Genomic DNA, 24,370 nt, shown 5'->3' on the forward strand with positions numbered 1-24,370 from the left:
TCTCTGCTTGAGTGGTTGAGCTGGAGCATTGATCTTCTCCTGCACTCAGCACTCCTGGTTCTTAGGCCTTCAGACTCAGATTGGAATCTACACCATTTACTAGCCAGCTATCAGGCCTTCAGACTACACCACCAGCTTTCCTGGGTCTTCAGCTTGCAGATGGCAGATGTGGGGCTTCTCAGACTCCAGAATTGTGTGAGTCGATCCCTTATGAGAAATCTCCTTATATATATATTTTATTTTTTTACTTTTTTTCTATTAGTTCTGTTTCTCTGGAGAAGACTGACTAATACAGTGGGGAATCATTGAGAGATTTTAATCAGGGGTGTGATGTGATTGGATTTGCATTTTAGAGGAGGCCATACCAGAAGTAGAGATACTATGTCAGAGGTTATTATAAAAACTCAGTGGAGAGATGATAAAGAAAAGGCAGTAGGAATGGAAAGAAGTGTACAGATATAAGGTAGAATAGATAAGATTTGATATAAAATTGAATGTGGAACGTAAGGAAGAAGAATCTTAGATAACTGAGATTCTGGCTTCAGGTCTGGATAGAAGCCTTGTCCATCACCAAGGATGTCCATCCTCCTTGCCTATCCTTAGGAAAAGAAGACAAAGAGCAGTTTTGGAAGAAAAGAGAATATGTTCACTTTTGGACAGTTTGAGTTTTAGTTGCCTACGAGGGTATTGAAGTAGAGACATCTAGTAGATAACTGATATCTGGGTCTGGATCTCAGCAGACATAGGCTGAGAATATGAATATATAAGTGGTACCTGAAGCCATGGGCATGGATGTTGTCACCTAAGGATTAGATGTAGAATGAAATGGAGAGAACCAAGAAAAAAGTCATGGGCAGAATGATATTTCTAGATTAAGAAGAAGAAGATCCAGGGAAGGAGATGAAAAGAGAATAACCAGAATGGTGTCCCCCAAGGAAAGACAAGACAGCATTTTGATAAAGGGAAATGTTTCAAACGCCCCAGAAAGATTAATAAAAACAAAGAAAATGTCCATGTACTTTGGCAACATAGGATGTCATTGGTAAGTTTATTGGCATGGGTGAAAAAACAACTGTATCAGAGAAGGAAATGAGAATTTAGGGAGAAAGACATTGGAAGTAAACACCTCTTTTAAGTTGGTTAATATGAAGTATGGAAGAGTTTTATCATAGTAAACAGAGGAGGATATGGCATTGGAAAATAAAAAATAAGGAAAAAATAGATGGAATTAAGCAACTTCATAGGCTCATGGAGAAAAAAATCAACAGTACAGAGAAATAATTGAAGCTATGGAAGGAAGGAAAGAAGGAAGGAAGGAGGCAAGAAAGAAGGAAGGGAGAGAAAGAAGGAAGTAGGGAGGGAAGGAGAGAGGATGGTAAGACCAAGGCTTCTTAGTCTGAGGGCAGAAGAGCCAAAGCACAGGTGAAGAATTGTCTGTTATACATCAATTTTGAATCTTATTTCATAAAGCTTTCTATTTTATAAAGATATTTTTATAAAGACATTTCATAAAAGCTTAAATTTCATATTGATTTAAAATTGACATTATTAGCCAACCAACACGAGTGCGCACTGTTCAGAAATGGCTGAATTAACTATTTAAATTAGATCCATTACTTCCATAGTTCAGAGCATGGCCCAGCCCTTCTTTCGCTCTGCTGCTCCGTTCCAGAAAAGGGAGTGGGTTCGCATCTAGTCTGAGAGAGAAAACGATCAGTGATTCAGACCTCCTAGACGTGGGCGAGACACCAAGTCACTTGATTCTTGAAGAGAAAAGCAGATATTAGAACTGATTTCCTTAATTTTATGAAAATCAAATCCAAGAACACAGAAGTTTCACGGCTAAAAAAAAAATCTCTGATGCTAATAGCACAAGTGATAAAATATGGGTCTAATCAAAATGAGTCAGTATTGAACACAGAGCCCTGCAGCACCCAATTACTCAGAGCTGCTTCTGGTGAGAAATATGGTATTGGGGGCATAACATAACCTGCAGCCATAAATAATACACAGGCTGAGAAGAAGCAGAAAGAAACTCCCTAAATGCTGTCCTGTATGATCTTAATTGTAGTCCTATTAGGAGAGTCATTATTTGGAGGTGTTTTTTTCAAGCAATCAGGTTTTGACACTCAGACTGCACTTCTCCCAAAGTCGACTTGCTAATAAAGTTGCATATGCAACCCATATTAACATGATTTTACCTTGAACGTGTCATTTTGATTTGTTGAGGAGTGTCGTTTTGATTTGCCTGGGCTAATTTTGCAGCAGAACAAACACAGAATTTTCTTTCATTGTCTCAGCTCGCACGAGGTTAATCCGGCAGCCGCTGTGCTGGGTTAAATAAGCGACTAGCCATACTCCTATTAATTTGTTTTGGCCAGGCTGAAATCCATTTTCAGACTGGAATACTGCCTCCTCCTTGTGTATACTGAACTCGTTTTGTACCAATACAAGAAAATACGTCTTGGATGGAAAATGTAACTTGAAAATAGAGAAACTGGTTATTTTTTTATCATATTGTTTTTGTTGCCTTCTCTTCAAACAAGAGTATGTTTGGGCCACAGAGACAGTAGTACGTGCCCGTTCACTCATCTCCCTAGAGAATGGTTCATCAACTGCTGAAAAAGCAGTTATTTTATTCTGCAAAACGCATATCAGATCCTTTGACAAGCGGCACTCATTAAGGTCCATTGTGTACGCTTGGGATGCTTCCACAGACAAGCTATCCCCTGGGGAAGTTTAACCCATTTATTCTTCTCAATTTCCCTCTAGGTTTCTAGCTTCAACAAGAACAAAATAAATTAAATTAACAAAATCCATTTTGAAAATGAATCTTTTGTAGTGGGTTCCAGGAAGCGTTTAGTGCAGGAATGAAGACTGCTAGCCTTTCCACTCACACCCAAGATGACTTTGCTTTGATACGTGAATGAAGACACTCTTGGCAAACCTGGGATTTGAGGCAAGGGCTCATTAATGCACCTGCACACTAAGTGATGTACAGCATGTCAACGTTTTCACTGTGCCTTTCTATCGCCTTCTCTTTATAGTGTAGAAGCTCAGACTGCTATTGTTTGGTTGGGTAGAAACTGCCAGTGTAGGTGGGGCGTGGTTGTGTGTGTCGAAGTAGTTGTTAATCCATGCATCGGTTCAATATAGTTGGGCTCCTGTAGAGATTCAAAATTACAATGTGACTGCCCAGGGTCTGTAGACCACTCTCATGCTGGGATAGAGACGGTCTGCAAAGAGAGTGCCAGGAAGAAAGTACACACTTGATAAGGAAGTGGGCTTGGGCACACACTTTCCATAACATTTCAGTGGATGGACTTTGGTGTGTTAAATCAATGTGAAATACTTAACATAGAAATCAGTTCCATTACTGGAGAAAATGCGCAGGTGTCCTGGAATGAGTATCAGACTACAGTTGGAAGGGCAGGGTTCGAATCAAGCCTCTACCATGTACTTGTTGTCTGATCTTGGGCAAGTCATTGAACGTCTCGGAGCTTTACAAGTAGAGTGTGGTAACACCTGCTTCACAGGGTGTCTTACAGGACGGAATGTGGTAGTAGATAAGCAACCTCCGAATGCCCATGAGGAGTTAGCCGGGCATTCTGCCAGGCACTGGGGACACAAAATATTATGACATGATTCCTGTCTTGAGTTTAGAGTGTTTTCTTCCTTTCTTTAATTTCTAAGCCTCTTCTCCCATTGCCGTAAGACCTCAAGCAGCAATAATCTTATTTTTATTATACAGATGCAACAACCAAGGCACAGAGGTATATAATTATCTGCTTAGGTCAAATAAAACAGATACGCAGTAAAGATCCTATGGTCCTGATACCCAGCTGACAATTCCAAGCTTAGGGAGGCAGGTCCTCTCTCATCACAGCCCACAAACTGATTACAAATTTACATACTCACCCTAGATGGACTGAAGAATTGTCAAGGTGAATAACTGAAGTGCATCCAGAAGACACACAGTAGGTCTTGGGACCACAGTATAAGGATCCACAAGAGCTTTCTATTTCCCGTAAGTATAGGGCTTATGATTTTGATTTGGGCTGTTTACAAGCTATCTTTGAAATACCAAAGGAATTAAAGCGGCAGTGTTATTAAGCACCTTCATATTTGGATATTATTGCATCTGGTGGAGTGGCTGCCTAGTGGTGCAGCTTTAAAATGTTTTATTGTGTAAAAGGAAAGAAAAAAGTGGCAGTTTATAACATTGTTTGGTTAGTTTTAGTACATCATTGGAAATAGTCTTTCATTTTGCTCGAGTTTTTCTAGTAAAATGTCATAAGTAAATAACAATTGGTACTCCCCCCTGTTTCTTTGATTATTGTTCTCTTGTTGGTACCTTACTTCGCCAGTCATATCAAAAGTAAGGGCATGATTGCTCCCATGAATGTGCGTAATTACAGCGTCTACACCAGCTTGCACAGTATATTAAACCTGGAATTGAAATTTCAATCAGATGTGTTATGGTACTGTGAAACATCAAAACCAAGAATAAAAGGGTCTCATAGCTTTAGAAAACATGTTTAATTTGATCCAGGCATCCCCTGAAAACAAAGAAAAAAATATCTCTTTTGCTTTCCACATATATAATAGGGAAATATTAATATCTTTTCCCTCTCTCTCTCTCTCTCTCCCCACTCCTTCCTTCTCACCCTGGTCCCCTCCCTCCCTCCTTCACTCCTTTCTTTTCTTCTTTTCTTCCATTCAACAACTGTTCATTGAGAGTCAGGTGACCAACTGTCTGGGATTTCCTGGGACAGAGTGGGTTCCAAGGATGTGAAATTTTCACTGTTACAATTGAAAATTTCCAAGCAAACTGGGATGAGTCAGTCACTGTAATTCACAGGCTACTTTGTGCCAGGACCTATTCCAGGTGCTGGACATTCAGCAATAAATAAAGCAGATCCCATCTCATGCAGTATACTTCCCAATGAAGAGAGGCAGAAATACTTCTGACGGCGCACATGAGAGCTAAGAAAAAGGAAAGAACAAGAGAGAGTGAAGGGTAAGGCCAGGAGAAGATTCTTACGTATTCAGGAGGGCCCAACCAAACCTTTCTGGTGAGGTGACACTCTAGCAGGTGTAAAGGAAATGAGGGAATGAGAGGCACTGTATCCCAGGGAAGAGAGCCCAGTAACCGGAAAGGCCCTGGGGCAGGAGTGTGTGGAATGGTCAGAGGAACAGCAAGGAGGCCAGTGTGGAATGAGAGAGGCTGGAGGAAGGAGATAGGGACCTGTTGGGACTTTGTAAAGAACTTGAGCTTGTACTCAGCTCTGATGAGAAGACACTAGGGGGTTACTTACCTTTATAAGAGAGATTCGGGTTTCTGTGTAGAAAATAAACTATACGGAAAGAACTTAGAAGCAGGAAGACTAGTTAGGAAGTCCTTGCCATAGTCTCTCTATTATTGGGATGTTCTGAGGATAAATTCTCTCTACCTTCTAGTTGTTACGCCAGGGCCCTTTGAAAGCTACTGCACGTATCAAGCCGTGTCTGAGGAATGTATATTTCATGTCACTGTTTTGGAGTAGCATCTGGGAGACACTTGCTGCTTGGAATTTGGCTGGGCTGCAAGGATCTAGACGGCACCTGCCATTCACTGTTACCTAATATCTACCATCCAAAGAAGTCACCTTTCCTTTAAAAATAAAATCTTCGTTAACCAAATATAAATACGTACTTGCCTGACTAGTTTCTAAGTGATATCAGAATACCAAACTGTCACTTAGAACAACTGAAATCAAATAAAAATACAACAGTATTCCAAATAGAAACTCTTTCAAAAGAAAATCTGAACAAAAGGATTCTTTCTAGTCTTATGATAGAGATAATAGTTTTGAATTATATGAATGTGCTTTCTTCTCCTGCATCCCTGTGTGCACACCCTCTTATTGTCCAGAGGCATCCATTTGCCCCAGGGAGGATCAGGACTATTGGGGCAGGATTCAAAGGTAAGGGGAGAGTTGATATGCAGCTTTAGATATCCAGGTCTTGGGCCCAGGCAGCAAGACAATAGTTTTGAACAACTGGTTCTGCTGAAAATGAAAAGGATTTTCTCAAATCTGTTAGCTTCAATTAACACATCAAGAACCATGCCTGAAGCACAAATTGGGCATATTTGTGCTTTTTCTATGATGTAGAGAGGAGAGGTCAGCCCCATGGCTGAGCGGTTAAGTTCCCATGCTCCACTTTGGCAGCCCGGGGTTTGCCAGTTTGGATCCTGGACGTGGACCTAGCACCACTCATCAAGCCATGCTGTGGCAGGATCCCACAGAGGAACCAGGATGACTTACAACTAGGATACACAACTATGTACTGGAACTTGGGGAGAAAAAAATAAAAGAGGAATATTGGCAACAGATAGCTCAAGGCCAATCTTCCTTACCAAAAAAAAATAAAATAGAGAGGACCCCCCCCCCTCTTTCTGCCACTTCAGCTGAGCTGTGAGGCTTCTTGTTCCGGGAAGTGGGATATGACTTAGAGGAAGCCTGCTCAAGAGAGGAAGAGAAAATGGAAGGGCCTCCTCTTTCTCTGAGAAATTCCTCTGTGAGAAGACGCAGGGAGAAAGTGGGGGGAATTGACAGAAAGACACGTGTCCTCATATCTCCTGGGGGAGGGGGCGGGTGTGCTCTGGGAGGTGACTGCAGAGGTGGCCCTGCCAAAGTGAAATGGTCTGTGTTTAGCTCTCCAGAATCTTCCTCAACTCATGCGTGGTGCAGAAGGTATCCAGAGCTTCCTCCTGTACTCAGGAAGACAGCAGAAAGAGGACAGCATGTCTGATAAGCTTTAAAGGGGGTGTGCCCTCAGCTGGAGTCATTTTGTTCCCAGCATGGCAAGTCCCCGTGAGAACCCAGGGAAAAGCATAGACCTGGTCATTGAGATCAGAGGGGCCCTGTTCCTCTGGAGACCAGGATCGAGGGACTCCCTCTACCTCCATATACCTAGACACCAGTTTTGGGAACAGATTGGGAGAGCAGAAGAATTCTGAAAGGACCAAGAATTTTCCTGGAAAGGAGTCTTTTAAATGGAAAGAAAAGGCAGAAGCAAGACTGTCGAGTTGAAATTTTTCTACTACCCAGGAGGAAGACGAAAGCTCACGAAGATTAGGTCAGTTTCAGAAAAGTAAAGATGCCACATTCACGTTGCATATTTGAGCTGGTGCATCACCTTTTGGTCTCACCAGTTTGGTATCACTGGTGGGTCCACCACTAGTTTGGCATTTAATCCAACTCTGGCCTTGCTGTGAAGATCGATGACCTTTGCTGGAATATTATTTTGAATTAAGTACTCTGCAGGCAGAGTCCAGGTGGTATGGGGCCTGAAGCCTGTGTGATTGGTGAAAGTGACGGTCTTTAAGAAAAAATAAAATTACAAATATAACTTAGGTCTGAAAGTAAATATTTAGAATGAAAAATCACAACAAATTATCAGAGACTTGGATATTCAGTTTGTTTCCTCCTGTGATCTCTCTACCACCCACAGGGGCCCAGGCAAGTGAGGGGCCCAGATGCTCAAGCTTCATTAGCTTCACGTTACATCTCTGGTTCTCAGTTCATCCCAATGGGGTATCCTGTTTTTCTATAAGAACCGATGCCGCAAGATTTAGTCTGTGGTCTAAATAGAGGCAAACTAGCAGGACAGAAGGGGACAGCCTACTTCCTTAGTATGATTGTGCTCGCTGGAGAAAGGGGAACACAGTCAAGTTCATCCTTGCTGGAGAAAGGGGAATGTGGTCAAGTTCATCATATACTCACTCCCACCCCTCCTGTCTACTTCTCCTCCCTGGACTTGTGATGCTTAGTGGATCCTTCTTGTGGATAGTGGGAGAAATTATTACTACTCTCTATTCCTGCAGAAGGAATTAGGAACATTTACTGTTAGCCTAAGTATCTTTGGAGGGGCAGAAGGGAGAGAGAAACTTGCTGAGCTCTCTCACAGGCGCTGTGCTAAGAACCCATCTATGGGCTCTATTTTCCTATGGAGAAAAACTTTTTGCTTCATATTTTTTCATGATAAAATCAAACAAAAACATACATTGAACAGTTAAACAGTACAGTTTTCTCCACTCGGTAAATTAAATAAGACAGTGTATGCGAAGTGCTCTGTAACTGCATGGTGCTAAATAAATGTAAAATATTTTTATTATTGTTATTATTGCGATTATTTCTCCTGCTTTGGGGCATGAAAGTTAAATTGGTTACTCAGTATGCCTAACTTCATCATGAGGGTGCTGCTGAGACTCTGAAATCCTAAGTATTTTTTTCTTTTGGGGAATCCTGGAGAAAATTCTATGGGAGAAAACAGCAACATTTTAAAGAAAGTACTGGAAGCCATCAGCATGACTGCTGAGATACCTCCTGATTCTCCAGACAAAAGAGATGTCAGGCACCTGCCTCTCCAAGTCCATCCCTTTGTCAGCACATGGAAAGTGATGCAGATTGTAAAAGAGATGGACCAACAAAGATGTAATTTCATCTCTGGCTCCAGGCCTACCTTCCTTTCCTCCTTTCCACAGGTCTTCTGCTCCCCTGGTTAGTGAGAGACTTGCCAAACGAGATTGAAAACTGATTGATTTCCCGTTTTGATACAGTTACATTGCTGGTTGTATTTTTCTTTAGCGGTGTGAGTTAAATATTTAATGGAATCTTAAGAGAAAAATTCTGTCTGTGTAATGTAAACATAGTGTTAGGTTGCCTGAAAGGGTCACATCTTGATTAAGCTGAATGTCAGGAGTATCGATAGGGCCTTCTCAGTATTCCAGAGACATGCCGCCAGTAAAAGCCCACATGGCATCGGCCCACTGAGTCTTTTATGCACAGCACAAATGTATTGACGGTGAGAGAGCCGGTCCAGCACCACATGAGGCTTTGACCCCCTCATCTGCACGACTGATTAACAGTTTAGGTTCCCAAAAGTAGAATTCTAATTTGAGAATTCATCTCTCTGACCTTTCTTGTACAAATATTTGTACGTTCTATAATCCACAACAGATCCTGATCGTTTACTAAACAAACAAAGTTTTCCAAAGTTATCATAGCAACATATTTATTTTTACAAGGCAGAATTAAAGACAATGGGCAAATGTTGCAGTCCAGAGAATCTTGTCCCTAAACAATAAAATTAATTAAAGTGGTTCTCCAGCTAGGCCAGCTAGAGGATAGGAGGTGATGGACAGAGGCCTCAGGTCTGGATGTTTTAAAATAAAGTGATGGTCACCACCCATCAGGGATAATTGGAAAGTCTGCCCAGTTACCTCCTCATAATCCTGCATTGTTCCCGCTGTACCATCCCCATCACCACTGCATTAGTCCAAGCCCTGCTCATCCTTCCTTGGACCATATCAACAGTTTTTGTTTGCTTGTTTCCTTATCTACAGTTTCAGTCTCTAACATCCACATTGACACTTAATCTTCCACTTTTTTAAAGAGCTTTGTTATTATATAACTCACATATATTATTCACTCATTTAAAATATACAGTTCAGTCGTTTCTTAGTATATTTACTGAGTTGCGTATCAGTACCACAATCTAATTTTAGGACATTTTTATCAGCCCCCAAAGAAACCCTGCACCCACTAGCAGTCACTCCTCATTCCTGCCCCAGTTCCCTGCCCCAGTCCCAGGAAACAACTAACCACTCTACTTTCTGTCTCTATAGATTTGCCTATTCTGGACATTTCATGTAAGTGGATTTATACAATATGTGGCCTTTTGTGACTGACTTCTTTCACTTAGCATAATGTTTTCAAGGTTCATCCAAGTTATAGCATTTATCAGTACTTTCTATTACTGAATAATATTCTATTGCATGTTTATGCCATATATTTTTCTATCCATTCATCATGTGATGGGCATCTGGATGGTTTTCACTTTTTGGCTATTATGAATAATGCTGCTTTGAACATTCATGTACAAGTTTTTGTGTGAACATATGTTTTCATTTCTCTTAGAGTGCAATTACTAGATCATATGCAATTGTGTGTTTAACATTTTGAGGAACTATCAGACTTCCAGAGCAGGTGTACCATTTTACATCCGCAGCAGGAGTGTATGAGACTTCCGGTTTCTCAATCTTCGTCAACACTTACTATCATCTTTATGATTATAGTCATCCTAGTGGTTATGAAGGGGTATCTCATCGTGGTTTTGATTTGCATTACTCTGATGTCTAATGATGTTGAACATCTTTTCATGTTCATATTGGCCATTTGCATATCTTCTTTGGTGAAATGTCTATTTAAATCCTTCATCCATTTTTTAACTGGGTTATTTGTCTTTTTGTTATTGAGTTGTAATAATTCTTTGTATGTTCTAGGTACAAGTCCATTATCAGATATACAATTTTAAAATATTTTCACCCATTTTTTTGTGGGTTGTCTTTTCTTTCTTGACAGTATCCTTTCAAGCATAAAAGCTATAAATTTTGATGTAGTCCAGTTTATCTATTTTTTTGATGTTGTAGCATAACCTTCTGGTGTCAAATGTAAGAAACCTTTGCCTAATTCAAGATCGTGAAAATGTACTCCCATGTTTTCTTCTAGGAGTTTTATATCCTATATTTAAGTCTATGATCCCTTTTGTTAATTTTTGTGTATTGTGTGAGGTACGGTCCAGCTTCATTCTTTTCTTTATGGATATGCAGTTGAACTAAGACCATTTGTTGAAAGGGTGATCTTTCTTACATATAAATCTAAGGGTTTTGTTTCACTTCACACTCAAAATTCTTTATTAGTTCATATTACATGTGGTGGTGCTTTCTACACTTGGACTTCATGAACCAGTAAGGCAAAATAAACCATTCTGGGAGACTTATGTAGGGTTGCAAACTTTTTACTGTTATTCAGGAGAGGAAAAGGTAAAATAAGTAGTGCTTATACTTTCTCTACTTGATTTAACAAGAACATATTTTATATAGATGCACACACCAGGAAAGAAAATAACTCAGAAGTCAAGCATTTTAAGTGAATTCAGCTTTATTAAAAGCTCAGTGGATTGCCCTTCTTTTTTCATGATCTTGTGTACTGGGGGAATATTTGTCACAGGATGTCATTTGGCAAACACCATGGCTCCTCCTACCTAACAAGCGTCATCTTTTGTCATGTTCCTCCTGCACACCTTTATGCTTCAGCCATACTGAACAACATGACTTATTTTCTTACCTTTGCTTCAGGCTGGAACACCCTCACGCCCAGTCCCATTCTCCGAATGGAAGAAACATACGCGTAAACTCTGATACAATTTGAAGGTTATAATGGTGATACAAAGGCCACAGCAGGTAAGAATTAGTTTGCAGCCTATCTGACTTACATTTCTTGGGAAGGGAGTTAGAATGATTAATGAAATAACCTAAGTTAAATCTTAACTTCACTACTTATTAACCATAGACAAAACTTAACCTTTCTTAGACTCACTTATATCACCCATAGTTGGAGATACTAGTATCTGTCCCATAAGGTTACTGTGGGGGTCAAATGATTAAAAAATATTGGTCCCCCAGTGCAGAAGGTAGATGTGTAGCAGTTGATCAGTAAATGTTATTTGCCTCCCTCTCAGTCCTATATCAGTGGTTTGCAACTCTGACTACCTGTTAGAATCACCTGGGGAGTTAGAAAAAGTACATGTCCTGTTGGCAAGCTAAACCTAAAATTCATTTGGAAATTCAAGAGATCCAGAATAGTTGAAATACTCTTGAAAAAAGGAAAAAAAAAATTTGAAAGACTAGTACTTTTTTGTTTCAAAATTTACTCCATACATCTAGATCAACTGATTTTTGACAAGAATGTCAAGATGACTCAATGGAAGAAAATAGCTTTTTCCACAAGTAGTGCTGGGACAATTGGATATCTGCAAGGTAAAGAATGAGGTTGAACCTCTTCCTCACAGCATCACAGAAATTAACCAAAACTGGATCACAGACCTAAGTGCATAAATATTCCTTACCCTGCCTTAGGCAAAACCTTATTAGATACAACACCAAAAGCACAAATGACAAAAGAAATAATAGGCAAATTGGACTTCATCAAAATTAAAAACTTTTGTCCTTGAAAGGATACTGTCAAGAAAGTGAAAAGATAACCCACAGAAAATGGGAGAAAATATTTGCAAATTATATCCGATAAGGGACTTATCTCTAGACTGTGTGAAGAATTATTACAACTCAACAATAAAAAGACAAATTGCCGATTGGAAAAGGAGCAAACGATTTGAAGAGACGTTCCTCGAAAGAAGATATGGGAGTGGCCAATATGCACATGAAAAGATGTTCAGCATCATTAAGCATCGGAGACATGCAAATCAAAACCACAATGAGACACCATTTTGTAAGAACTAGGATGACTGTCATCAGAAAGTTAGATAATAACAAGTGTTGACGAAGATAGAGAAACCAGAACTCCCGTATACTCCTGCTGGGGAAGAAAAATGGTGCCGCTGCTCTGGAAGTCCGACAGTTCCTCAAAATGTTAAACATACAATTGCATACGATCTAGTAATCTCCCCCTAAGAGAAATGAAAACATATGTTCACACAAAAACTTGTACATCAATGTTCAAAGCAGCATTATTCATAATAGCCAAAATGTGGAAACAACCCAAATGTCCATTAGTGAATTAATGAATAAATAATATCTATCTATCTATCTATCCATATCATGGAATATTTTTCAATCATAAAAAATAATGAAGTGCTGATACGACAGCACAGGTAAACCTTGCAAACATTATGCTGAGTGAAAGAATGCAGTCACAAGAGGTCACGTGTTATACGGTTCCCTTTATATGAAATATTTAGAATAGGCAAATCCATACAGACAGAAACTAGATGAGTGGTCTCCCAGGGCTGAGGGGGTAGGAATATTGAGGAGTGACTGTTAATGGCATAGTTTCTTTTTGGGGTGATAAAAATGTTCTAAAATTGATTGTGGTGATGGTTGCACAACTCTGAATATACTAAAAAACACTGAATTGTACACTTTAAATGGGTGAATTATGTGGTATGTGAATTATATATCTCAATTAAGCTGTTTAAAAAAAGCAATGGAGGCCGGCCCCATAGCTGAGTGGTTAAGTTCACACACTCCGCTTCGGTGGCCCAGGGTTTTGTCAGTTTGGATCCTGGGTGTGGACACAGCACTGCTCATCAGGCCATGCTGAGGCAGCGTCCCACATAACACAACTAGAAGGACCCACAACTAGAATATACAACTACATACTGGGGGGCTTTGGGGAGAAGAAGAAAAAATAATTAGATTGGCAACAGTTGTTAGCTCAGGTGCCAATCTTTAAAAAAAGAAAAAAGAGAGAAAAGAAACAAGCAGGCAAGCCAAAATAAAAGGGATTTTTAAAATAAAATAAAACAAAATAAAAAATAAAAAAACTATGCCCTAGTCCCAGAGTTTCTGATTCAGCTGTTCTGGCACCAGGCGCTTCAGAAAAAACCCCAGCAGATCCCTGGTAATTCCAATGTGCTCTTCATCAACTTCTTCCTTCAATTTTCCTTACCCACGTACTTCAGACAAATTTATTCAATCTGCCACTCCTGCTCCCTCCTTTACATCTGCCACCTCCTCACTCTTTCTCCAATTGATCAACATCCTCACTCTACCTTATCCCCAAATCAGAACATGCCCCAGCTCCTCTGAACTAATCAGTATGTCTCACCTTCTTTGGATTTGGTTCCAATGTCATCTCCAGGAGACATTTAATGACCAAACCCACGTTACTTTGATGAGTTGGCACTTGCTGTGTTCTCCACATGAATTTGTTCATCTAAACTCATTAGAATCCCCAGTTTAGGTTTGCAGGCAGGAAGAAACCTTTAAGAGATGTACTTGCCCCCCACCACCTCATCATTTTACAGCTGATACAAATGAGGTCCAGAGAAACTAGAATTCAATTCCAAGTATTTGCCTACTTTGCATTTGTTGGCATTTTGTTTTTTAATCATTTCAAGTAATTCCTCATGTATTTGTTTTATCTGCCTGATTAGATTATAATCTTCTTGAAGATAGATAGTAACTTTATCCCATGTGAATTTCCCGTGCCTGTTAACAATAAAATATATGCTTATCCTAATGAACTGACATTTCTAGCATGTTCCTGAATTCTCAATTCTCTTATTTTATTATTCAAGGAAGGTTTTCCTTTTAAGGGCATTAGGCTATTTTATAAAAGGAAATAATCAACTAGTCTGTTTCCATTTCACAGAAGAGAAAGGATTTAACCCGCCTAAGGAGACATTTAGGTAACCCTGGGCCAATTACTCAACTTTCTGAACCTCAGTTTCTAACTGTAAAATGACAGAATATCTATCATGTACATTTTTCATGAGAGTACTAAATAAGTTAATGTTGATTTAATGTGTAAGGAGTGTTTGCATGTAGCATCTTCTCAGGAAATATTAGTTACTGTTATCATAGTCATTATGATTATTGGAAATATTTCTGGCCTGGAATTCGTTGCTAGCATCCTAAAGATTTTTACACAGTAGAATGTATTTTTGCTTCAGAGCACCGAAGCCGCCCTTCATTGGCCTGTTTCAGTTAATGCAGTTTCTCAGATAGCTAATTTTTATCCAATAAATATAAATCCTTAGAAAACTGTGCAACAAATGTTCAGAATACTAATTTCCATTTGCTCCTGCATCGAGCCACATGTCTAAAGGAACCGGCTTTATTAATCAAATGAACTTCTGTCTCCAGCGTTCAGAGAAGGAAGAGCCTGTGTCCCAGAGCACACTGCTTTCATCAAGCAACAACGTGCCCCAAGCCGAGTGTCCTCATTAGTTAAGTTCTACCATCAATTTTCATGTTGAAGTTTTGTTTTGAGGCTGAGTGAAGCTGGCTTAATTGGCTCCCCTCACCCCCACCAGCAGAAGTTTTGGGGGAAGATGTATATCTTGAAATCTAATTACATATCTTAACTGTAACCTGAGAAGCTTAAAATTCACAGATGTACTTTATCTGTCAAATATGGAGACAGTTGGCAAACACAGGCCATAAAGGTGGAGATTTAGTACCAACTGCATGAATTGTGGCTGCTTTACTATGTTTATTACTTCACAGTTAATCACGGAGCTAACTCCCAGGAGTTTGGTATCTTTCTCCCTATGTTCTTCATGATGAGGAGGGAAGGAGAAAAGAATATTCTCTTTGTAACACATTTCCAATTGGAATACGGTGTTTGGTTCACAAAGCCTTGAATGAAACACTAACATTAAACATTTTAATCAATTCCTGAAATCTTTTTTAAAGCCAACAGACCAGGATATCACATTACTGTTCCTATTTGTATACAGTTCCTTTGGTACAGTAACTTCTCAGTAATTGTATGAATATGTGCACGCAATTAGGACAGATATTCAGAAACAGGATTGCTCAGCAAGCATTAAAAGCATATTTCTACACTGACTTGGCATTTTACCACCAAGAGCAATTACAGTGAAATAATTTTGTAATATGGAAGCTCTAATTATTGAGCAGAACATAGTTTCTTTGCTGAATATCAGAACTACAAAAGGTTTTACATGTATATAAGTCTCAAAAAAGATGCAATTACCAAAGATGAATAGAAACAGAGAAAAAAACAAAAGTGGTTCTAAGCGAATAAGAGCAGATGCTTTCTCCATCACCAGCCATCATCAGTGCTACCCAGGACAGCTTCTAGGAAACAAGCCTCCCAGTTCACAAGCAGTACCCAGTTGCCTGGAGCCATTAAGGGTCTGTTTCCTAAATAATTCTAGATACAAGTGTCACCAGGTTTTTAGATAAAAGGCCAGCATGATTCACCTAATCAGAAAATAACCTAATTATGGCACTGACCCAAGTTACCCTAGAAATCCTTGGCTGATAGGAAATTCTTCTATCCTTTTATTTCATGGTCTAAAATAAGCAGAACTAACATTTCACATTCCTCATCTCCCACTGTTCATATCTTTTGCTACTATTATACAAGTTTTACATGTTTCATTTTTAAAAGTGCAGAAATGCCAAAAATGAAAAACATAAATAAATTATGCACTAAACATACAAAGATCTAAAAAGAAACTTATGTGAAGTCAAATTAAAATGGTAATTGCTTAAAACCTTACAGTTTCTAGTCCTTTAAAAAAAGAGCTAGGTGTTTTTTTGAAACACTCTTGATAACCAATGTATCTTATCTTAGGAATGAAAAGATGTTTCAACATTAGAAAATCTATTACTGCATTACACAATATTACAAACTAAAGAATAAACAATCCATGGTAAACTCAATAGACGTTAAAATAGCACATAGTGAAATTTCACATTCATTTAAGTTTAACTCTTAGTAAATTAGAAATAAAAAGAGAATTTCCTAAACTTGATAATTATGTCTATCAAAAATCTATAGCAAGGATCAAACTTAACAATGAAACTTAACAACATTACCATTAGGATTAGAATAAGACAAAGATGCTTGCCATCACTACTCCTCTTTAATGCTGTTAGGAGGTCTTAGTCAAAACACTAAGAAAAATAAAATGAGGTACATACTGAAAAGATAGAAACAAACTTGTGTTTTTGTGTAAATGAACTGTTTGTTTACATAAATAATCCATGAGAATCTATAGATTATTAGAATTAGCAATTGTTCAGCAAGGTGGCTAGATACAGGATCAACATAAAAATAATAGTAGGATTTCCACACACAAATAACTAATTCAAAAACAATATATAAAAGTACCTGATTTACAATAGCAACAAACTAAGATGTAGCTAAGAATACATCTAACAAATGTGTTGATCTTTGCAGAATAAATTACAAAGTTACTTTCCGATTGACATATAAGAACTGAATAGACAAAGAGGTCTACCAAGTTTATGAATAAGAAGACTCAAATTAATCCACGTATCAATGCAGTCACATTTAAATTTTCAACAGGCATTTTCCAAGAGACATTATAGCCAATCTTGAAATTCATTTGAAAGAGCAAAAGGTCAACAAGGGTTAAGACCATTTTGAAGAACAAAAAGGTAGAGGTGGTCTGACCTGTTGGACATCACAATTAGTAACAATACTGATATTACAACTAAAAATAATAGCAGCTGACTTTTGAGTATTTGTATGCCAGGCAAACCTTTTCATTCATTATGAGTTTGGTACGACTATTATCACCATTTTACAGATAAGAAAGAAACTGGGGCACAAAGAGATTAAGGGTCTTTCTCAAGGTGCCATGACTAGGCAACAGCAGACTTAGGATTCAAACCCAAGCAGTGTGGCTCCAGAGCCCCTGCCTAACCTATGCAATAAGGTCCCTACAGCTATGGTGATACCCCCAAGGTATCATGTTGACACAGATGGGAAAACAAACCACTAAAACAGAACATAGAACCCAGAAAATAACTCATGCATAGATGGAAACTTGTCATCAATCAATGACCAAAAAATGGAGCATTCAATAATGCTGCTGAGATTACTAGTTATCCATGTGGAAAAATAAAATAAAACTAGATCCCTTTATACTACATAAAAGTAATTCCAGCTAAACTAATTGTGAAAAGCAAAACCTTGAAAGTTTTTGTAAGAAAATATGGGAGAATGTCTTCAATATTTTGGAGGTAGAGAAGAATTTCTTATATAAGACATAAAAAGTCCAAACCACAAAGTCGTAAGTTGATAAATTTTACTGTATTAAAATTTAGTACTCCTATTCACAAAGCAACATTATAAACACAATGAATAGTCAAGCAACAGTCTGGGAAAGACATTTGCAATGTGTGTTAACAAGAAAAGATTGCTATCCTGAATATATAAAGAACTTTACAAATCAATAAGAAAACAACAACTCCCTGTTCCCCTAAAAAAGGCAATGGATCTGAATAAGCAATTTTCATAGAAGAATATCCGATTGGCCAACACACCTATTGAAAGACCCTTACCTTCCCCATTGTCAGGGAAATACAAAATAAAACCATGTGATACCACTTCATACCAATAGATTGACAGAAATCAGAGCATTATACGAAGTGTTGAGTTCAGAAAGAGTTCCTTTCATTCACCGATTGTGGGAGTTTCAACTGGCGCAACGTTTTATAGAATACTTTGGCAAAATCAAAGAGAATTGAAGAAACATACCCCCTTCACCCTGTAACTTTATTTCTAGACTAAGAAGCCCTCACCCGTGTGACAAAGAAATATGCAGAATAATGTTCATTGTCGGTAGCATTATTTGTAATAAGAAAAGACTATAAACAATCAATTGAAATGTTTCCCAAGAGAAAAATGAATAGCTAAATTGTTGTATTCTCATACAATGAAATGCTACACAGCTACATGTAAAAATATGGTTAAACATCAATAACAAGATAGATTAAAAAGGTTAGAGAATAATACTTTTAGTATTTATATAACTTGTATAATGTTTATACAAAATACAATATTTATATACAGCTTGAAACATGCACAATAATACCCTATAGTTTTATATTACTTAAGGGTATGTATATAGGGAGTCATAGTATAAAAACACCTAGTAAGCTGGTAAACCCCAATTCAGGGCAGCGGTTGCCTCCGGGGACAGACAGGCAGGAGCAGGAGCTTGGAAACAGGGAAAAGGACACAGGGACTTCAGCTGTATTTGAGATGTTTTGTTTTTACAATACAACAATAACATCAACAGCCCTTAAAGGCCTATGGCAAAATCCACAAATTTGATAGCGCTGGATGGTCGTTATTTGAATATTCATTATTTTGGTTCATTTATACCTCTCTTTCTATTTGAAATATTTTTTAATAAATAAAAACGAGGAAGCTATGTGTAAATCAAATTTTGATAACCAGAATCCTGTTTTCCCAGGAGGTTGTGATCACATGATAATTTCAGCGTTGCTTCTCTTCTCTTTTCTTCTAGCAGCCAACCAGCCCATGAATTAAGCAATATTTATGAAGTGCCTGCCATTCGTCAGGCGCAAAGCTAGGTTCTGACAATACAGTGGTGAGAAAGCCAACAATGGAGTATTTATATATTCTAGTGGGGTTACAAATGTGCATCTACAAACCATGATAAATGCCATGAAGAGAAGAAGTAGGGAGCTATGACAGAGTAACTAGGTGGAGGGAGGACATACCACGGCAGACACCGAGGCTTGGCTGCCTGAAACTTATTCACATCCCCCTTCTCCCCGCCTTCCTCTGCCGTAGAGGTTGGGAAGCTAATCAAGATTTTCCAGACTCCTTTGCATGTGGCACAGTTCTAACCAATTAGATATAGTTAGGAGTCTCTGGGGATGGTGGTCCTTCCTGAGTAAACAAGCGAAGCCTCTCTGGAAGAAAGCCTTTCTGCCCTCTTAATTCCACCCATGTTATTCGGCTTGAAGCACAGATGTGATGCCGAGGGTGGAGCAGGCATCTCGAGATGATGAAGATGGAAGCCGTATGCTGTCGGGGGTGGAGCAGAGGGATAGGCTCCTGTGTGCTTGATGACATGGCTGAGCTGTGGTACCAGCCCTGGGCTGTTGACTCTGAATTTCTTTTTAGTAGGTTATTAATATCTCCTGGCTTGAACTGCTATTAATAAGATTTCCTCTTATTTGCAACCAAAATCATTCCAAACAGATACCTTCTAGAAGAGGTGACTTTCACTTTGATAAAAAAAGCAACGAGAAGCAGTTAGCCATGCAGAAAGCAGGAGTGAGGTGGGGAGCTGAAGGGGAAACCAGACCAGCAGTAGAGGGGGCAGCAGGTGCTGGAGAGTTGGCGTGTTTGAGGGACTCAGTGAAGCCCACTGAGGCTGGAACTTGGCAATGGGGATAGGACTGGTTTGCAACTGGCTGGGAAGCTAAATATGTGACTCTCTTTCTCAGGCTCTGGGTTAAGATCAGGGTACTTACTGCTCTGTAAACAAAGATAGAGTCAGTAGCACCCAGGGTAGCTGCTATTTTTAGACTCCTTCCTATAAAACAAAGAATTAACCCCTAATCCATCTACTTGGATATTTGCATGTTCATCTTTTAAAAGGGAAGTCCACCAAGTCCCCTTCTAGTCCAGAGGTACAGCTCTCTCTGCCCCTCCTCCACCGCCTAGGAAGGGAAAAAAATCAGCATTCACCAGTCCCCTGGACACGAAGTAAATTCCGATGGTAATGTAACCAGAGCCTAGCCAACCGTGTCTTAGGCCTTCCCTGTGCTACAAAGGTTTCTATTTTGTTCTGTATTTATCCGAATGGGAAGAGACAACATCATTGTTAAAGAGTCTGACTTGAACAACACAACAAAAATCTAGTTCCTCTAATCCTGTTCTCACTGAGCAGAAGGAAAGGGTTGGCTGATTTTCTAATGTGCTTCCTATTGGTCTATTTCCTGGATCCCGTGCTCTTGGCAAATGAAGGTTACTTTATAAGATAGTATTTACGGAGCACCTGGGCAGGCAGAGTGCCAGTTCAGGCAAGAAGCCCATGGCTTGGAAGAAAACGTCCCTTTTCATCTGGATAGTCTTAATCTGATGAGTATTCTGCAAATTTCCACTGGCTATTTTAGAATAGACTTGGATATTTATTATTAGTTTCTGGGCCTCTCCCTCCTCTTCCTCTTAGCTTTCTGCAGCTGAACTATAGCCATCTAATCCTTTTAATCTTTCATCCACGTTCTTTCCTCGGGCTCCTGAATTCATTCACTCCTGTTGCTATTCTCTGCACTTCTTCCAAATTGCCTGAGCTTCCTAGTAATGAGGTGGTGGGAACACAACGTGTGATGCCAGGTGCTGCTCAGCTAGAAGTGCCCACAGAGGAACTGTTATTCCGTGCCCTTCTGTGCAGGCAGCCTCAACCTGGACTTGCCTTCCATCCTGCCAGACTGCCTGGCTGGCCTGAATTTAATTTGCAGACCACTGTGCCCCCTGGGCCTACTTTGGCATCACTGCGCTCTGGCGTCTGCTTCCCAGAGAACAGCTCTGTGTTTGGATTCTCTTCCCCCCGGTGTATTCACTGCCTTGCTTCTTTCAAATGCCCACAAAGTTATTATTCCCAACCTACATACCTTAAGTCTCAAAGGTTGTTTGCATTTTATTTCTGTTGCCTGAGCTGTTCACAATACTTTCCAAATTGGAATCATTAGTGAATTCCAGAAACAAGCAGCTTCTTCCTCTTTTCCATCCAGGTCATGAATAAGGATGCTTAAATAAGAGTCAGACCCACAATTACAGCAACAGCGTATTAGGCGGCACATCTTCTTAACCCTCCTTCGCTGGTAATCCCTCCACCAGCAGCGGCACTCAGAACCCTCTTAGTTTACAGGAGTTTTTCAGCCAATTTAAAACTCACATACTCAACCTTCCAAATATTTATTCAGAATTTTGCTAGGTACTATGAGAGATTCCAAATTACGTAGGACACAGCCATTGTCCTTCAAAAGGCTTCTATCACTGTAGAGGGTAAAGGTCTTAAATATTTAATAAGCATCTTAAATGTGCCAAGCCCTGGTCAGTGCTGAGGTTTCAAACAGGAAAAGTATAGAGTCCCAGTGAGTTTCCACAGTAGCAGATAATGGCATATAATTAGAATACAATTAATTAAACACTATACAGTATAATTGCAATACAATAACCTTATTGTAAAAACAATAATGAAATGTACCCCTTGGATATAAGTCTTTCAGCCTCAGTTTCTTCATCTGTAAAATGGCATCAACCTTCTAAGTGGTAGTTAAGGTTTACATAAGATGAGGTATGGACAACACTTAGGGCAGTGTATGACACGAAGTCCCAAGAATGTTAGTATTAATAATAATAGCTGCAAGTATAATAATAAAATGGTTGTTAGTAGTATAGTAGCACTATTATCTCCCACATTCAATCTGATTGATGAAGGCTATCCGGAACACTGTGATAGGATAATTCAGAAACTTTTACTAGGTTCACTATAAAAGAATACTGTGATGGATGCCAATACTGTGATGGGCCAGAAGAGGAGACGGCTACGCAAGTGTTTACTGACCCTGCTGCACACAAGTAACTAGACCACAATTTGCGATGTAGTCCTCTGACTTAGGAGTGCCACAAAGTCCATAGGATGTAACTGACTTTTCTTCTCAGGACGGGGGGGAACTGATGTCATATTGTAGGTTCTTGTGTCACTCTGTGGCTTGCAGTCCTGTACTGCTTTGATTCAGAAACCCCAGATGCGTTTTCAAGATTGGAGAGTCTAAGAGATCAGGGGAAGCTGGGTGTGGATAAGACTTTCTGCTACCAAAACGAGGTCATCCCTGCCTAAGGCAATTGCAGACACTCCAGAGCAGTGGTTTGCACCTGCTGCTCCGTGACAAAGTTCTTACTGATCTGCAGCAGAACGAGGATGATAAGTACAATGGAGAGAGGAATTCCTGCAACAAAATATCCCTAATTTAAAGGACTGATACTGTGTTCTTTCTATTTTGTGGTTGTTAAAATGTCATCCCTTTCACAGAAAGATGCTCTAAAGATGTCTTATCCTGTATCTGGCCTCAAAATGTTCTAAGTTCCAAGGTGCTTGTTCCTGTGAGAAGTCATCTGATCTCACAGCTTTAAATACTAACAATACGCCAATAACTCCTAAATGTACATCTAGCAGCAAAACACTCCTCTGAGCTTCTAACTCATATATCTGTCTGCTTCGGATGTCTCACAGCCACCTTAAATTTAACAAGCCCAAAAAGGGACCCTTGACTCTCCCTGCCTCAATTTGTTCCTCTTTTGGTCTTTCGATCTCAGTAAATGGCATATTAACTGGCAAGCTGTGCAAGCCAGGAATATAGGCATCATCCTTGATACCTCTCTCTTTCTCCTCCATCTCCCTTGTTGATCAATGAGTCTCAGCAATTCTAGTTCCAGAATATTCTTCAGATCCAACTATTCACTGTCACCATGGCCATCACACTAGTCATATATATGCCACTGAAATTCTGTTCCAAATGCTCTCACTCCTTCTACTCCAGTCCATTCCCCAATAGCATCCAGAGGAATCTTCTAAAAACATAAATTCGGCTTAAAATTCTTCAGTGACTTTCCATTACCCTTAGCATAAAGTTCAAAATCCTTACCATGGCCTACAAGGCCCTGTATGGTATGAGACTTAAGTCCAAGCATCAATTTTAGAGAGGAAGAGTTCCCTGACCCTCTCTGTCCATATGAAATGTATTACATGCTCTCAGAGAACCATATTTATTTCCTTCATAGCACCTATCTCCATGTGAATTTTATATACATTACGGTAATTGATTAATAACTGTCTCCCCCAACAGACTATACGATACGATACTTGAAGATATAGATTGTGTCCAGCTTTGTGTCCCACTGCATTCCCAGGGCATACTTTAGTAGCTGCAGGTAGATGTGCTCAATAAATCTTCACAAATTAATAAATGAAAAGAAAAGAATTTAAATGTCTTTACTCGGTAAAATAAAAAGGCAACCATCTTTCGAAAGACTCCAATTAAGAATTTTTTTTCCTGGTCTCTGAAATCCAAAGGTCTGAGTATTACTGCTGTGCAGTTGAAGACAATACACCAGCTTGGGCCTCTGGATATTACAATGGCCTTGGAAAACTCACAGGAGGTGCTAGTGGGGACCAGCTAATGTTGGACTGGTTCTCTGCTCTTTGGGATGGAGCAGTTTCTTTGCTCGAATTCTAGTTCTGGAGCTCTGGAGCTCTGGAACTCTGGGCATGGGCTCTAGAACTCTTAAGTAAATGCCAAAAGAGAAAAAAAGGAAAGGAACACAGTAACCATCTCAAGTTTAACCTTTGCATTTTAGAAGAATCTTTTGGTATATTTTATCTGATGTGCTGATAAAGTTTAAAGATAGAAACAGTTTTTTATGGTAAAACCTTGCCCATACACCAATCGGCTACACAATATCCCAATTCGTAATATGTGGACTACAAATTAGAAAAGCAAGATTCTAAGCCAGCCAATCAGATTTACGTTCCCAGCAGCAGCTTGTGTTATAGCACTTGGATTGTCCTAGCCAATAATTTATTGAGATCCAGATGCTCCCCGTCCTCCCTGAGTGAGTGGTTGTCAGGTATGCCCGTCCAAAAACAAGGCAGTTGGTACTTAACTATCGGTTCCCACCCTCGTCAAATGATCTCCAAAGAACATGAAATTGCTTGTCATCTTCGTCAAAATTACATACGAATGGAATATTTGCTATCTGTATAGTAATTAAAAACTCAATTAAAAGAAATTCTGAAATCATTATCAACTTTTTCAGGCATGAGTTTTTCTACTGAAAAGCAAGCTGTTTATAGCTTAGGCTTTTATCAGCATTCAGAAGATGGCTGAATTCCAAAATAGGCCCATGGAAAGGATCAGATCTGGACCAAGATGGAAGGATCCTAAAAGAGGACAACAGCAAGGTGCAGACAG

The 24,370-nt window shown here is 39.3% G+C and overlaps 1 protein-coding gene across 6 annotated transcripts in view; it reads right to left on the minus strand.

Annotated features, from left to right (window-relative positions):
- Positions 1 to 24,370, minus strand: part of ST6GALNAC3 (ST6 N-acetylgalactosaminide alpha-2,6-sialyltransferase 3) — a 498,766-nt gene that overhangs the window by 60,631 nt on the left and 413,765 nt on the right. The window contains exon 4 of one of the 6 annotated variants that reach the window (XM_070591831.1): positions 241 to 4,986. The exons of the other annotated variants lie outside the window; for them this stretch is intronic. Within the exon in view, the coding sequence (XP_070447932.1) occupies positions 4,863 to 4,986 (124 nt within the window). The 3' untranslated portion in view covers positions 241 to 4,862. Of the gene's footprint in view, positions 1 to 240; positions 4,987 to 24,370 lie in introns of those variants that run through there. 6 annotated transcript variants of the gene reach the window in all.

The sequence above is a fragment of the Equus przewalskii genome, chromosome 24, assembly GCF_037783145.1.
Source record: "Equus przewalskii isolate Varuska chromosome 24, EquPr2, whole genome shotgun sequence".
Taxonomy (NCBI): Eukaryota; Metazoa; Chordata; class Mammalia; order Perissodactyla; family Equidae; genus Equus; species Equus przewalskii.